The following is a 17155-nucleotide window of genomic DNA, read 5'->3' as shown; positions in this document are numbered from 1 at the left end:
ATGCAGAATGCCTTTTCGGCTTGGGTCATAGTGGGGCCTCATGCATGTGAGGCACACACGCTACTACTGAACTGCGTCTTTAAACTTTATGCAGAGCAATCTTATACTAAAGATCTAAAGCTCTGAGGCACTCTTGATGAAGAACGTCTAACTCCCACGCTGGGTCCTGCTCTATGTACTGGGGCACACGGTACTGGAGCCAATCAGAGCTTTGCCCTAAGGAGGCCAACATCTTTTGGCAAGTACTTTGCTGAACGCCTTGTGATGAGCTTCTCATCCTCTAGAAAGACAGCAAAACTATTTTCTCTGTGGATAAATCGAAATCCAATGACTGTTCAATGCCCCCCCCCAAATATTGTAATCTAGGAAGCTGTAGACAGAGTCCCGTTCTTATTTCTCCGATTCTGAAGTCCTTGCTCTGTTTATGAATTTTGTATGATGGTGAAAACACTTTCAAGTTGGTCTTACCAAGGAAAATAATCCACTGGGTTTAGTGTGGAATTCCCTGGTGTGGTAAAGCCTGAACGATGTTCAGCCTTCGATTTTTACTCAGAAATAGGCTCTAGGCAGAAAAATAAATTTAACAGATATTTCCAGCTACCTGAAGAGATCAATAATCACGAAATTTCTTAAACTTTAGGTCCTGTTTTTGTTCTATTGTTGTCATTGTTTGATTTATTGTTGTTTTCATTTGGGGGTGACCTAAACTGGCCTCAAACTTGGGGTCCTCTTGCCTCAGCCTCTAGAATACTTGGATTGCAGGCATGTGCCACCATACCCAATAAATTTGAACTTAAAATGTACATGCTTTGTGTTCTACTCCACAGTAAGTGTGCAATTTCACCTAACATTCTATATCAATGGTTGAATTGCTTCTCCTCAGAAACAACCACCTTTTGAAGATGCCCTTGGAATACGTGTGAGCATAGGTCTGAATTTCCACCTCTGGCCATCGCAATAACTTCAGGAACAATGGAAATTTCTCTTATAATTAAATACTATATTTTACGTGTGTGTGCTATACATCTATGTGTGCATGTACACATGTGTATATGCGTTATACATGCATTTTGCATATCTGTATGTGGGTGTGGTTTACATGCCTGAGTGCATGCATATCTGTGTATGTGAGGGTCAGAGACCTGCATTGGATATCTTCTTCAGCTGCTCTCTGCCTTGGTAACTGAGTATCAGTGAACCAGGAGCTTACCAACTTGGCCCGCCTAGCTTGTCGACAGGCCCATAAGATCTTCCAGCTCTGTCTCCTTGGTACTGGGATTTCAAATGCACATCACCACACCTGAATTTTACGTAGATGATGTGGTTTGGAACTCAGGTCCTCACCCTTAGGGGAAAGTTCTTTACTAATTGAGTCAGCGCCTCCCAGTGCAAATAAAATAATTGTGAATTCACATTTACATGTATGAGGAAAACCTTTTCACTTCCAATAAACCGGAGTGACCACTGGGGCGTGTCACCTTTAGGGTGTGGACCAAAGTGATGAGTGAACCCCTTAAGCAATCCTACACGGATTTCTACACAGCCATATTTATTTCCACAGTTTAAACTGTTTATATGCCTCAGTGGCCTGGCAGGATGTGGTTTCTGGGCCAGTTTACTTAATACTCTCAGGGAAATAGTTTTTCAAAGATTGCCTATGAAGGTTTTATAAGAGTTATACTTTTCCGTTGACACTGCAGTTTTATCATTTATAAACAGAAGGGTTACACATGACTCAAACTCACCGAGAACACATTTGTCCTCCATGTAAGTTGTAGACTCCATTTTGTCGCAGGGATTCTGGTACACGTAATGAGAACAGTATGAAGCCTTTGCTTTTACGCTGGGGTCCTGACCGTCCAGGTTTGAGTCACTCAGCAGTTCAGGGGGGGTGATCAGTGGGTGTGGCCCTGCCGCCATGTCTTTATTTCATGAAGGAAAGCACTCACCCAGCATTCGGTTTGCAACTGAAATGTTGGGCTAGCACTTTCTATGCTTATGTTTATAAAGCATGCCATTGCCCAATTCCTAGTTTATTACACATCTGTGTGTCAAAATATTTAGGCACGTATTTTAAACAAAGCGTGCTATTTAAAAATGCATTCGATAGGAACAGGAGTTAAGACAGTTGGCTAATTTTGCAGAGGACCTGGGTTTGTTTCCAGAAACCAAGCCAGATGATTCCCAACAGCCCTTGACTACAGTTTAGGGGACCTGACACAGTCTTCTGGCATCTGTACACACATGGTTCACATACATGCATTTAGGTAAACACACATACAGAGAAAGAGGGGGGAGGGAGAAGAGAGACCCCGAGAGAGGAGGGAGACAGACAGAAATTAAAACATGTATTTAGCAAAATGTGAATACACTCTGTGTGCATAATAAAAGACACATTTCTATGCATTTTATTGACAAGGTGTCTTGCCATAGCTCAGGCTGGCCTCAACCTGCTCATCCCCCTGCTTCAGCTCTCCGTTTGCTTGGAAGCCTTTTATTTTTGAAACCTTTGCATTAAGACGTTGTAAAGAGAACGCCTGATAACGGGTTTCACACGTATGTAATGTATTTGGGTATATATGAAGCCAACACGTTATGTTTTGTGTTTTACCCTTTGAATTAAATAGGGTACATATGCCATGCTAAGTTGGCAAGAGAACCTGGGAGGCATGGTTGTGAGCATGCGGATTCGTTCCTAATGACCATTTTTACAATAACGTGGAGACACGGAAGCTAAAGGGCATTTACGCTTGTCTGACAAAGTCAGGACAGTGGGAGCTGCGCACAGGATTTCTTTTCCTTTATCATTTGACATAGTTGTATCCTGCAAGACGCGTCTGTTAAATAGTTTTGTTCAGAGCTGAGCTCACTAGCTGTGCTCGCAAGCTTAACGTCACTCACGATGGCTTTAGGAGCCCATGTTCTTGCATCTGTGCAGTATATTTGGTGATTAGAGCATGGTGTTTTTCAGGGATCAAAAAAGGAGTGGGGAACGCAAATCACTGGAAGTGGTACATTTCTGCACACCCACATAACTACCACATGACTAGGGAAATGATTGCATGTGTGCCCAAAAGGTAGATGCATATATACAGGAAGAAACGAGGGGAAATCAACCATGTGAACTGTTAGCCTGGATGAATCTGAGTCTTGGCGAACTGTCTTCAGGTCCTGTAAGGGTGCTATCACGTGAGGGTTAGAGTATCATGGACGGCAGCTGCTGCAGCTGTCTCTTCCTCCTCCTTCTCTCTTTCACTCTTCTTCTTCCCCCTGATCTTACCTATTACTCCCCTCTCTCACTTAATTTAAAAATCTTTTAATTTTATTTTTTTGAGATTTTAGTTCTATGTTTATTTCACCCACCCCATTCTAATTTTTACCCCCAAAGCTCCATTCCTTTCCAGGTTTGTGGCCTTTTATTTCTTTGTTACTATTGAGACACACACACACACATATGTATATGTATATATGTATATATATGTGTGTGTATGTATACATACATATACATACACACATAAGATATTTTGAGTTTATTCAGTTTATGGGTATTCAGAGCCTAACTCTTGGAATTATATAATCTCTCAGAACTTAACGCCTGAAGAAAATTGGTTATTTTTTCTCTTCATTAACCATTGGTTGCCTCGGTCTCTTCTAGGAAAAGCTTCTGAGAATGCTCCCGTGCGTATGAGCATGTCAGGTGGTGTTCTCATGTTTACGCCGTGTTTAGTGAATCACAATGCCGAGATTTACTGGCTGCAGATATCCCCGTCACGTATAGAAGACACTTATCTCACAGTAGACATTGAGCATCTTCTTAAATCTCTTCGCTGTTTTCCAGATAGAAGTTCCAGGTCTTCAGAATGAGTGCCGCAGAGGTGACAAGTCACAAGATTCTCTGAGGCCTTAGCCTCAACCGTGAGGAGCTTAGCATTTCACCTTCTCCTGGAGCCTCCTTGTGTAAACTGGTCAGATCTGAGTAAACAGAACGGAGAACCCAGGGGATGGGTGATGGCCTCCTCCAACTACAGAGAAGTAAAGCAGTGAAAGGCAGGATTGAACAACAGCCTCAAGGCCGGGTCACTTTATGATGACAGTGATGTTAGGTACAATAGAAAGATCCATCTTAACATGTGACAGGAGAAGACTCAATGGTGGTAGATGGTGCTGTAATGGAACTTGTACAAGTCTTTAAAAGATGAAAAGGCGTATTTGAGGTTGGTAAGTTATTTTTATGCTGCTGTTAAAGTCCAGGATGTCTGCTGCCTGTCTCCTGAAGCACAGAGCCACTGTGTAGGTGACAGGTACTGTAAGCCACTGTCATCTGGGACACTCCTTTTGTCACCTGTGACTTTTGGCCATTTTAGTGGGAGCTTTACATTTTTCTAATGCATCCAACATTTAGTCTCCTAGTATTCCAGAAAATTCCAAATACAACTTTTTGTTACTTAACAGCTGAGTTTATGCTGACTTGCTGCACAGGCAAATTAGGGAGATAGTCAGAGACGTTCCTATTGCAGAAATCTGGAGCACCAACTAAGCTATCACACATCAAACTGGGTGTGGCTGGCACTCAGTGGGCGGTACACACAGAATAAAAGCTGGTCTAGGTAAAAAAAATAATGCATAAAAATAAACAACTGCTCAGAAAATAGGTATGCCTTGAGTTATAATTAGGTGAAAAATTATATCCAGTGAGAGAAGAGATTCTGAGGCCACTCTTTGAATTTGTTTTATGGGTTTAAAGAAAAGTTACATGGCTTGGTTGTTACTTTCTCCAAGTTCCGTCTGCTCCTTTTGAGTGTCCAACTCTGTAGACGTCAGCAGTTAAGGTAAGAAAATGAAGATGTTAACTCTTGTTTGAGGAATACAACAGCTTACAATATGGGAATTTGTAAGACACTAAATCGAAAATTTAATGTAATCATAAAGTAACCCAGGAATCTATATCATACAATGCTTTTTTTGCTCAGTTATGGAGAGAAAATCATTACAAAGGCATGGGTCTATGTTTGGATGTATTTGATCATTGTCTTGCTATTTGGCCATAAGATTTAAAGAAAAAGGGTGTTTTAGTTTGGGTTTTACTGCTGTGAAGAGACACTATGACCAAGGCAACTCTTATAAGGACAATATTTAACTGGGGCTGGCTTACAGGTTCAGAGGTTCAGTCCATTATCATTAAGGCAGGAACATGGCAGCACCCAGGCAAGCATGGTGCAGGAGGAGGGGAGAGTTCTACATTTTCATCTGAAGACTGGTAGCTGAAGGTCTTAAAGGATGAGGGTCTTAAAGCCTACACCCATAGTGACACACCTATTCCAACAAGACCATACCTACTCCAACAGGGCCACACCTTCTAATAGTGGCAGCCCCTGGGCCGAACATATACAAACCAAACAGTGGGGACACAGAGTTTCCTTCATTGTGTCTGCAGTTGTAGGTTAGGGCACTGCATCTGCTGTGTTCAAGTGCACACTCTTAGGAGGCTGCCAGCATTTGTGGTTTCTTCAGAAACATCTTTACATGCACACTCACATTTCTTCTACACAACAGCCCTTCCTGAGGCTGTTCTCTGAAGGGCAAACTCAAGAAAAATGTCCGTGGGCTGTTCTTTGACCAAGGCGCCATAACGGGACTTGGAACAGGTAACAAGCCCCACCAAAACTCATAGGAAGGAGCCTAGCTAGTAATGACAAAGTAGGTAAGTGACTCAGGTGGCGTTGGAACTTATACCAGAGAACACCAAGGAATTGGGAGTAGGGCAAGACAAATAAAGCAGGTTTGTTTCCAGTTGAGACCAGTTTTGTATTGCTTCAAGTTAGCTTTTTTGCTGAAGAATGGTAGACTGTATGGTGTCTGAATCACAGAATTTACATGGCAGGCCAAAAAGATGTCTGGGATCTATGGACAGTTTCTCCTTTCCCTTTAGGAAAGGGAAGTAGACAATGTGAAAAGCAACGTCTAGATGTGGGAGGGTCAGAAGTGGATGGTCAGTTCTCTCCAGATCATTCCAATCTGTCTGGGGTAGCTTGTTTGTTTCTAAGGACTGCTAACCAGAGGGCGGAGAGTGATTGAAACTTCTGAAATAAAACACACAGACATGATTTTTGTGGATGGTTTCCCTTGCTTCCTATCAGCGGTGCTCATAGATATTCCATGAAAGCCTCAGGTTGCAGGAGCCTGAGACATGACACTTTCATGATTTCGCTCAGCTATACTTGCCCTCAAGAACCGGTAGAAGGGAGTTAAGGGAAGAAAGCGGTGGTGATGTGAAAAACCCTTGTGGCCAGCAAGCCAGTTTTATCCTTCCTTTCCCTCTCTGTATCATTAATTACACATTAATATTCAGTGCCTCCCAGCATGCAACATCCTCTGTTACTTGTAATCAGCTCTTGACCTGTGCACACACCCCCAGGGGTAAGGAAGCTACTTGTGCCGCTCAGTATGTTCAGATAGAAGGAGCCAGTTTTGTCCTTCAAGTCTCGGGCAGGGTTGAGAGGGGAGCCTCCCGATGCTAACAGTGTAGGAAGCATGTGGGAACTCAGGGTGACCAAAGCAGATCATCTCACAGTCCTCGCTCCCCCCGCCCCCGATGTGATCTTGGTGGCAGCGAGTAGGTGGATCCTTATCTGTAACTTAGTCATTGCTTCAGAATCAGCAGCAGCAGCAGCAGCACGAAATGCTTTAATAATCCCAGAACAAAGGAAGATAATAAAATAATGTAAACACAGATACTATAAGTATGTCTCTCAAATACAGTATATAATTAATAGGATTGTGTGTGTGAGTGCATGTGTGCGTGCTTGATTTAATGACCTTCGCCGAAGCGCTAAAATATCAACGATAGGTTCGTACAGAACTTGCTTCTTTTTCCGTGAATAAGCATTTTCCTTTTTAAGTTCTAAAATCTCTGTGGTGTTAGAGAGCACAGTTAGAGAGGAAACACGGCTTCTCCAGAAAAGTACACTGCAATATCGCTATCTATGACCTCCATAGCTACGAGTTCAACTAACCATGAGCTAAAAATATTGCGAAAATAATTTTGTCTGCACAGAACATGGTCAGACATACTCCTCTTACCATCAGTTTCTGAGTAACAGCAGATTATATACTATTTCCATTGCACTAATTTAAATAAATCTAGAGACTGACTACAGGAGACCAGGAGGATGGCTGTAGCTCGTGAATGTTATATTGTATAAGGGACTCGGACATCTTTGGGAAATTCTGGACCAAGAGTCTTTTAGGTACTCAAAAATGGTTGTAAAAAAGTACACATAACTTATAACCTATTAAAATTTAAATCCTAAATGCTCTGCCTAAGTTTCATTATCACTTATAGTTGACATAGATTTTTAAAAATCTACTCTGTTCATAGCTTAAGGGCTTAAAGAAGAATTAATCTATATTTCAGACACACAACATATGCAGATAGTAGGTCATAGATCATAAGAAATAGTTTTGTATCATAGGGAATCACAGGCACAAATGATCACACCGTCTTGGCCCTCTCTACCCAGTTCCTATTTTTGGGTTTGATGGAATGTAGAACAGGAAATGTTCTTGAGTTATTGATCTTGGCCAAAGAACCCACAGAAGACCTGAATAGACAAATCCGGTCTAAAAAGATGAAGGTGTGAAAAATAAAACCCTTTATTTAATTTAGGATTAAATATCGGGTAACCCTCGAGGGCTAAGAAAGAGCCTTGTGGGAGATTTTGCTGAGAAGAAAGCAGAGACACTATTTCATGTGGGAATGAGCTAAAAATGAGACAAAAGGGCAATGACTGCTGGGAAGCCATTGCCGAGGAATCCTACACGAGTCTCTAGAGGCAGCAAATAGAGCAGACTCTGCACAAATGTACCCAGTACTGTCTGCTGAGGTCCAAGGACTTCAGATGTGAGGATCTGTGGACGAGCAGCGGAAGGACATCTTGACTAAACCATGATCTAGATTGCGATGTTACCAGTACCCGAGAATCTGCTTGTAGAAGAGATGACCTCAAGCCTCCAGACAACTAGGACGTTGGTCCTCCACAGCCTAGGACATCATCTGTACCCATGCTGTGCCTCCTGCTGGCTATGTCTCTTGAAATCGGTCTCATCTCTCTTAGGTTTTGCTCGACCAATTTAAATATGAGCTTAGAAAGTCTACTACTTCATGGGGTTCTTATGATAATGAGGTCATGAAAAGTGCTTACGACAGGGCCCAGCACAGAAGAAGCACTACTTTGGGTGTTAACTGTTAAATGTCTTCTGTGTAGTTAGTGTAGCTGGGTGGTTTAATTGCACTTTACCTCAGACAGAGCGTGTTCTACGCTGCGATATTCTTAGGGATTGGAAAGTTGCAATGTGCCTCCTCCCCTGATTTACTCGAGAGGAGTTGATGTAGCCAACCAATGCATTAATTAAGATGAAATTATGCAATGCAATATATGATTGAGCAATATGTAGGACATTAAAAAAATGGCGTATCCTGTAGAATAACGGGAGGAAAGACTAGTGAGTGCTGAATAACAAGGTTTCATGGGTGATATATTAGTTGCCTAGAGTCTCATGGTTAAGATTGGATCATGTGCCCCCTCCAAAATCTTATGTTTTATGTATGAGTTAAGTCGACAAGTACAGGATCAATGTTGTATCCTGAAAATTATTTACCCTGGAAAAGTTCGAATCAGGAGTAATAGAAAGGGTTGAATGGGTTTTAACAGAGACATTCACATTAGAAAGGGAGCGGAGGAGATGGGGAATGGTAAGACGGGTGTTACTAAGCATGAGGATGGTGCTTTCGATTTTGCGCGACTAGATGCTGCTTAATCCTGCAGTGGAGAGCAAGTCAAAACCTGCTTCTGTACAACGTTGCAGAAGAAAATTCAATTAGCGAAGAAGAAGTGCATCCTCAATGTGCAGTTGCCCTGGCAGAGACAGAGCAGCGGGTCCGGAGGACAAGCCCACTGCCATGAGGCTGCTGGCTTGGATCTATTGCCTAGGCTTGGGCGTGTCCCTTTGAAATGGACAGAGGCAGTGAATCGGCACTGAGAAGATGATAATACGCAAGGTCTTGTCCTTTACAGACCAGGAGATGGACGAGATGGGACTGGGGCTAATGTACTCTGTCTACAGTCCTCCTCTGGCCAGAGCTCTCTTTACCTCACTCCCTATATACCTATGTGGATGGCTGTCTATATGCAGATGAGGGCAGGCACAAGACAAGATGAGAGCCTGTGATTGGGCAGTGGAAAAGGAAGGCGGGCTGAGAATTTTAGAGATGACTATAGAGAGACAGAGGAAGAGACAGGGAGGAGGAGACGAGATGGAACCTATAGGAGAGGAAGAGGAGCCATCACCACACAGTCCTGGGAGCCATAAGTATTGATGATTCCTTAGAAAGATGATGAAATAGTAAGAAGGGTACGTCTGCCCCGTCTAGGTGTGTAGCTTGTGTTTATATCAACTGAGTTTTGAGTTCACTCTGCGGGCATTTTGTAGGTTGAGAATTCACTAATATAAATCTGACTGATAAATTACAAGCCTCTAGAGTTTTGATTTTACTGGGTGATGGGGATTTGTGACAGCTAACCACAGCGGGAAGATGGCTGGGAATGTGAAGCGGAATCCACAGCAAGGGAACCACGAGATGGGCGGTCGCTGTGTGGGGCTAGCCATGGAGGTGGCAAGATGGCTGGGGCCAGAGGGTAGCTGGCACTAGTGTGGGAGGGTACCTCTATGTTTTATTTCATGCAGCATACCTATGTGGTAAGAACGAGTATTCAACTGCTGTACCATAGTTCCCCAGATAATGTTGAGTATCATCTCAAACATAGGCTCTGCACCCCAGCAACACATTTCCTTCTTTTCTCTTCCTGCCCCATCTCCACACTGTTCCCCGGTCTCTACAGTGCTCCACTTCCACATCAGTCCTGTCTGTCGCACTACGATGCCCCAAAAGAAAGGGATTCCACTGAATCCTCCCATGAAGGGTAACCTAGCTGAGGATACTGTTGGGTGGCTTTCCGTGCCTACTCATTCTGCGTGGAATCAGTAGGATACACGAGGTTAGAGGAATGAAGGATATGATCCTTGGAGTTTCTTTGAGCTCCCAGGACCTGCAGATTGTGCTGCGTGTCCTCCTCTTTCTAAGGCTCGGTTGTGAGCCTTCCTGAGCACATATACCCATGAGCTGCCATAACCTGAAATCTCCCGAACCCTGAGACCACGGGGCTATACTATTTATGTCCTATATGTCCTCATTATGGCTAATGACTGGCCACTGTCAGTGATCAATATTTGTGATTTTGTCTTTTGGAAAATACAAAATAGTTTATTAAAAGGTGATTTTAGCTTTTGTTTTTGCTTTTACTTTTGTTTTAGATACATCTTTCACTGTAGATCACGCTCCCCTAGAACTAACCAAGGAAAGACACGCTCACTTTGAATTTATGGTGTTCCTCCTGCCTCACCCTCCTGAGTTGCGGATATTTTTTAAAGAGTGGAAAATCAAACATAAAACAAAACAAACCAACCAAACAGCCAAACAACCCTACCAGTCTTTTGTAATTTATTTCTAATGATAGATTAAAATAAATGATTAAACTAAGCTAAATATGTACCAGAAGCCCCCCCCCCACACTGGTCTTAGCTGGTTTTGCCCACACCCCAAGGCCTTAGGAGGGTTCTCTTCCCCCCCCTCCCCTGATCTTAGCAGGATTCTGCCACCCCTACTCCACCCCCAGTTTAGCAGGGCTTCTGTGATCCTCTCCCAAGTCTTAGCAAAGGTTCTGTGCTCCCTCCAAGGGTCTTAGCAGGGGCTTTCTCCTCCCCATAATAGCATGGTCCTGCCCAGTGTTGCTCAGTGATATCATCCAGTCTCCAGGACAGAAAGATGAGACTAGGATCCAAGCTCCTTTCCTTGCTTCAGAGGGTGGTGAGGAAGATTCTTCATTTGCTCTGCATCTTTATTTTCTCTCTCCCATGTTTATTGTCACAATCAGAAATTATAAGGGCCCTCCCAGTTCCCAGGTGTACCATTCTTTGTTTCCCAAGTTTCACGGCCAGGCAAGCCGCCTGTCTATTGAAGTCCATAAGAAAATGATTTGTGATGAGTGAAGCTCTGCCCAGTTGAAGGCTCACTGTGCTCTAGCAAATGAGGAAACGTCCTTTATCGCGCATTGCTGAAGTGGCGGAGGAAAGTCAGACCCAGGAGGGGCTTCATTTTAGCTAATGTTTCCTTTCAAAGCACACATACTAGTGAAAAGAAAATACTCAGTGGCGAAAGTATTAGTGATTAAAAGATTTACACAGGAGTCGCCCTGAAGAGTCACAGAGAAGAGCTGTATTTGCTTTCCTTGAACCATTTGCAGGAATAACTACAGTCGGTGTTTACTGCATACTTGAAATTGGGTGACAGTTACTCTCTCCATTCAGAAAGGAAAGCTCTGTGGCGTCTTCCATTATAAAAGCCCTGTCCTTTGGCCAGAGCCCTGGAGTCCAACTGATATTCTCTGCATTCTGGTGAGACTCTTAACCTTGAACCACACTAGTGTTTCCCAGGCTTGTTTAATAAAAAAAAAAATAGATTAAAATAAATGACAGTCCCAGGTCTTTGACTAAATACCCCAAATATTTAATATTGTCTTGCAGATGAAAATAGCATCCTCTTTCTTTTCGTAAATCTCTTTCTCCGATATTGTTTTTCTGGACAGAGTTCAAGTAGAATAACCAATTTATTCATGTCAGCCCCTTGCTCTTTGCGAAGACTTCCTACTGAGCAATCTGACAGCTGTGGAAGCTGGTTAGCAAACAACGGTGTCTGCTAAGGCTCTCTGCCTGTAGATGCACACACTTCCTTGCCTTGTTTCTATTTCCTTGTTGAAAATGGGGGCATAGTCGGTTCTAGCTCTGTCACCCTAACTCTGGTGAGTAGTCAACCTGAGATCCCCGCAAATGTGGGCTGTATGTCAACACACACACACACACACACACACACACACACACACACACACACACACGTTGTCAGCTCCTCTTACGTGGTAAAATGACTTGTGGCTTCCAGGTCTGTGTCTTGTGGCCGGAGATTGTCGTGTACGTATTTCAGGTCTTCAATCCCCCTCAGCTCAGGAAGCCCGGCATGCAGCATCTATACAGCAACAAAACACAAAACCAAAAGAGAAAGAATAAATGCAGGCCACATCGCGCTTGCTTGGCTCACTCTGGTGATAGACGTGCAAACATTTAAGTGCGCTTTGACGTGCCTTTCATTTTGTCTGCACGGATGGATGTAATTTTGTGCTTTTAATCCCCTCGTAGTTAGTGGTGAGTATAAACAACCGAGATGGCATTAAGAATAATTGCAGTTGGTGGAGTGTTCGCTCGCTAATAATTCCATTGCAGTCTCCTCATAAAACAGTGAAGAAAACATGACCACCTGACAATTCCCTCATCAGAATTTTTGGGCCCACCATTTAAAATCTGAGCGATATTTAGCTCAGAGGTAGAGCACTTGCCTAGCAAGTGCAAGGCCCTGGGTTCGGTCCCCAGCTTCGAAAAAAAGAAAAAAAAATCTGAGCGATTTTGAGAAGGAGTTTTTTGACTCTTTTAAGCCTCCATTTTCTCACATGTAGAGGAGCACAAAATTACGTGACATGTTCTGGGAGAATCAAAATCTGTTTCATCACATGATGGTACCCAAAACGCATATATTATTAGTTTGAAGAGGACAGGGCTGTGTGTGCTGCAGAAGGCGGGTATGGTGTGGCTTGGCCAGAGGTGCGGGGACACAGCATGAAGACCACTTCTCTGTCTCTATAGCTCCCTCTGTACAAATGCAACTTTCTCCACATAAGGGCAAATATACTCATTAGATATCACCAAAGAAATCATTAAGAATAGATTTGTGAGTTTTCCCTCCTCACCTTGAAGAAGATATGTTTCAGTTGCACTGTAGTGCAGAGGGATATTATTCTTTTTACTTGTATATGCATTTTTTGAGAAAATCCTTTGAATTATTTTTTTTTCCTAAGGAGCAGAAAAAAAGGAGGGAGAGGGTAGAGGAGGGGGAGGAGGAGAGGAGGAGGAGAAATTGATATTACCAATACCCCTATGACTAATATGAGAAATGCTCTGCCTGGAATAGATGCTCATGCACCGAGAAGTTAACCCTATTAAAGATGAAGTGGGAAGGATGGAGGGTGGGTGAAGTCATAGATGATTCCCGTGGAAAACAAGTGATTCTGCAACTATTCTCGCCACTGTAAGCCAGTAAGGCTGGAGGTCACATGCACAGAAGAGGCCACGCTGTTCTCGATGTGCTCAGAGAAACAGTCCCTGTGAATTTCCTAGAACACAGAATGTTATGTGTCTGCCAGGTAACCTCTCTGAAAAGAGACAAACCAAGACATTTTGGCAACAGTAAAAGTTTAGAATTAAACCTTTTACATATTCTAAATTTATATATTCTAAACTCGAGAGAGTGTTATTAGCATGTACCAGAACTGACTGTGTAAGAAAGATCACCATGGTTGATGGGGTGAAGAGGCCAAGGAAGAGGCTGGACTAGGATGTGGCTTGCAATGGAAACATTATTGGGTTTAAATATATATAAATAAATATACATAGGTGGAGCTGGAGAGATCACTCACTAGTAAGAGCATGTTGTACAGCTATATATATAGTTCTATATATAGTTGTATAGTTTGTATAGATATATAATTTATATAGCTATGTAATTTTATAGTTGTTATAAGTATATATTTAATATAATATATATGAATAAGAGAGAATTCCCAAGTGTTACATCATGAACGAAGAGAGTTCCATCATTTTGGTTGGATTTGGGGCTGACCATTCAGAAGTTGTAAGAGAAATTTATTTGCACCATCAGGCGTAAAGGGACATTTTTTTACATCATTCATTCATTGTATAGAAGTCACTACTGTGGCAATGCCTGCAGTGAAGGCTGGGAACGAATGTGACAGGCTGCTCAGTGTGAATGGAATTAAGTAACTGCTGAAAGGGAATCAGAAGAAAGAGGAGATGAAACATGGCTGTCTTCCTGGCTCAGTGTTAGCACCACTGTATCAAGACAGGAAGGAGAGACGAGGAGGAGAGCCAGGGGTGAAGAGAATTTGCTCATTGTAAAACGTGGTTCCAAGAACTGAACTCAGTGGGTCAGGTTTGGACATAAGCACCTGTACCTGATGAATCATCTCACTGACCCAGAATTACTTGGGTTTAGAAATGGCAAAGTCGAGATGCCACGAATAACCATCTCTAGGACTGGCAGTGTTGGCTTGGTTTCACTTCCCATCGGTGTACTGAAAACTCCTCAGGCCACATCTGGAACTGTGCCTCTCAACTGCTTCATCTCTAAGCGTATCCAACCATTTTGACTGACTCTGTATGTGAGTGCGTGTGTGTGTGTGTGTGTGTGTGTGTGTGCGCGCGCCTGTGTGTGTGTGCCTGTGTGCATGTGTGTGTGTGTGCGCGCATGCACATATACATTTCATATCTATGTCTATATTTATATCTATATCATCTATGTCATATATACATACATATATGAGAGAGACTACCTCTATCTCTATATCTACATAGTATGTGTGTACGTTAAATTTTTAGTTACTGAAGTTTTTGAGCAGAAAAGCTGATGTTTACTCAGTGTTGAGCTTGTTCATATTGACTGGCATGGCGCTTAATTAGTGAATGGAACCTAACGGACATTTAATGGACAATGACTGCAGAGGCAGATGAACACGTGATTAGAAAAACACTGAATCTTACTGTGTCTTAGCCTTGCTATTGCAAATTTAATATTGACTACTAAATCACAGAACTCAGCCCCAGAGCCACCCATGGCAAGTGGAGTCTATATTAGCTTCTGTCTTGTCTTGCACTGGTTGTTCCAGAGACGCAGTGGACTGACTGAGGAAGACTCTTGTTTTAACTAATAGCTCGCTCAGGACTCTGTCCAATAGTTTCTATTGGGGCCCATAATATACTTACTCTCTCCTCTGCATATGTATATATCCTTTATCGTCTGTCTGTCTGTCTATCTATATCTATCATCTATCTGTCTATCTGTCATCTATCACCTGACATCTATCTATCTATCTATCTATCTATCTATCTATCTATCTATCTATCTATCTATCTTTCTTTCTTTCTTTCTTTCTTTCTTTCTTTCTTTCTTTATCTATCATCTATCTATTTATCTGTCTGTCTGTTGGTCTATCTATCAATCATCTATCAGGTATCATCTATCTAATATCTATCTACGTAGCTACCTACTTACATATCTCCCTACCTATCATCTTTCTTTCTATCTATGTATCTATCTATCTATCTATCTATGTATCTATCTATCTATCTATCTATCTATCTATCTATCTATCTATCTATCTATCTATCTATTATCTATCTACCATTTATCTATCTAGCTATCATCTATCTATCTATCTATCTATCTATCTATCTATCTATCTATTATCTATCTACCATTTATCTATCTATCTATCATCTATCTATCTATCTATTATCTATCTATCTATCTATCTATTATCTATCTACCATTTATCTATCTAGCTATCATCTATCTATCTATCTATCTATCTATCTATCTATTATCTATCTACCATTTATCTATCTAGCTATCATCTATCTATCTATCTATCTATCTATCTATCTATCTATTATCTATCTACCATTTATCTATCTAGCTATCATCTATCTATCTATCTATCTATCTATCATCTATCTATCTATCTATCTATCTATCTACTATCTATCTATCTATCTATCTATCTATCTATCTATCATCTATCTATCTATCTATCTATCTATCTATCTATCATCTATCTATCTATCTACTATCTATTTATCATCTATCTATCTATCATCTATCTATCTATCTATCTATCTATCATGTATTATCATCTTAACTGTGTCTGACGCAGTGCAGTTGTGTTTCAGTGTTTTGTATGGCGTGTGTAGCTGGGGCAGTGGAAAGAGAGAGGACAGCTGGTACGGATATGAGCCAACACTAGATGGATGAGTCATATGTTTTTAAGGGCAGGAGTTTTGTTTTGTTTCTATTCTCCTGCTGCTAAGTCCAGCTCTATTTTAATAGCTTCACTTAGGGAAGCAGTGCTCTCTCCTCACCATATAGGGAGTCTAGAAAGATTTCTGCTGGGAAATCTCTGATATAATAATGGGAGTGATGAACATTTGGAACCAGTGAATGGTCCCTGCGTTCTCTGAGAGTCTTCCATAATGGCTGATATTGATTTTTTCATGGGAGAAGAGCTGACGAAATCCAGGCTTTTACGTTGGTGAAGTCAGCCAGCAGCACACGTGGTCTCCTACAGATGTTGCTTTTAAGCAAGATGAGAATTACATAGATTGCTTTTCGCTTGCTTTTCCCTCGAGGAAACAAAAGCACAGCAGATATCTGGCGACAAGATGCGTTCTGCTGGGGACGGGTCATTAACTCCACATTGAACCCATGGGCACGCCTGTGCCTCGTGATCCTGGGTATTGATCATTTGCAGAACCCAGCCTTGATGACCCGTGTCAGGCATCTCTCAACTTGTAACTGGGTCATGGTGTAGTGCACTGAACTGTGCTTAAAGATGTCAGCACAAGAGTCAAGAGGGGAGAAAAAGTCGTATTAAATGTGTATATAGAAAGCAGTTTGTGTAGTTTTTTTTTTCAAATTTAAACTTGGTTTTAATTTAAAAGAAGTTTTAGTTTTAGTGTGTGTTCCTGAAATAACCTCTGAAGAGTCATATAGGACTCTTACATACTGGGAGTAAAACAGGGGAACTGGTCGGTGGCTGGATAGAAACCGAGGCAACCACACACCCCAATTCCTGTGGCTTTATCTGTGGGCTTAAGTGGTTTGCATTGCCTTGGATCCTTCTTCTGTTTCTGTAAGAGTCTAAATCTAAGGTTATTACTTAATATGTGTGCATGGCCTCCACTGCTAATTGTTCACCCTTCGCTTAAAAGTCAAGCTCGATTCCGTTAAATCACAGGCAGGTTTTTGGATATCTTATATAACAAGTTCACATGGCTTATTTTACTATTTATATGTAAAATTATTTCAAAATATGGCTAAAGCAACATATATATTGACTTAAAATGTATTGTGGTGAGAGAC

General features: G+C 41.8%; 1 protein-coding gene across 2 annotated transcripts in view; it reads right to left on the bottom strand.

Moving 5' to 3' along the window:
• The window catches only part of Pik3c2g (phosphatidylinositol-4-phosphate 3-kinase, catalytic subunit type 2 gamma), a 367852-nt gene that overhangs the window by 78183 nt on the left and 272514 nt on the right, over positions 1-17155 (bottom strand). For both annotated transcript variants that reach the window (NM_053923.1, XM_039106948.2), the window contains 1 exon segment: positions 12027-12136. In NM_053923.1, coding sequence (NP_446375.1) covers positions 12027-12136 — 110 coding nt within the window.

This window comes from Rattus norvegicus, chromosome 4 (genome assembly GCF_036323735.1).
Source record: "Rattus norvegicus strain BN/NHsdMcwi chromosome 4, GRCr8, whole genome shotgun sequence".
Lineage (NCBI taxonomy): Eukaryota > Metazoa > Chordata > Mammalia > Rodentia > Muridae > Rattus > Rattus norvegicus.
This window is presented reverse-complemented; position numbering and strand designations above follow the sequence as displayed.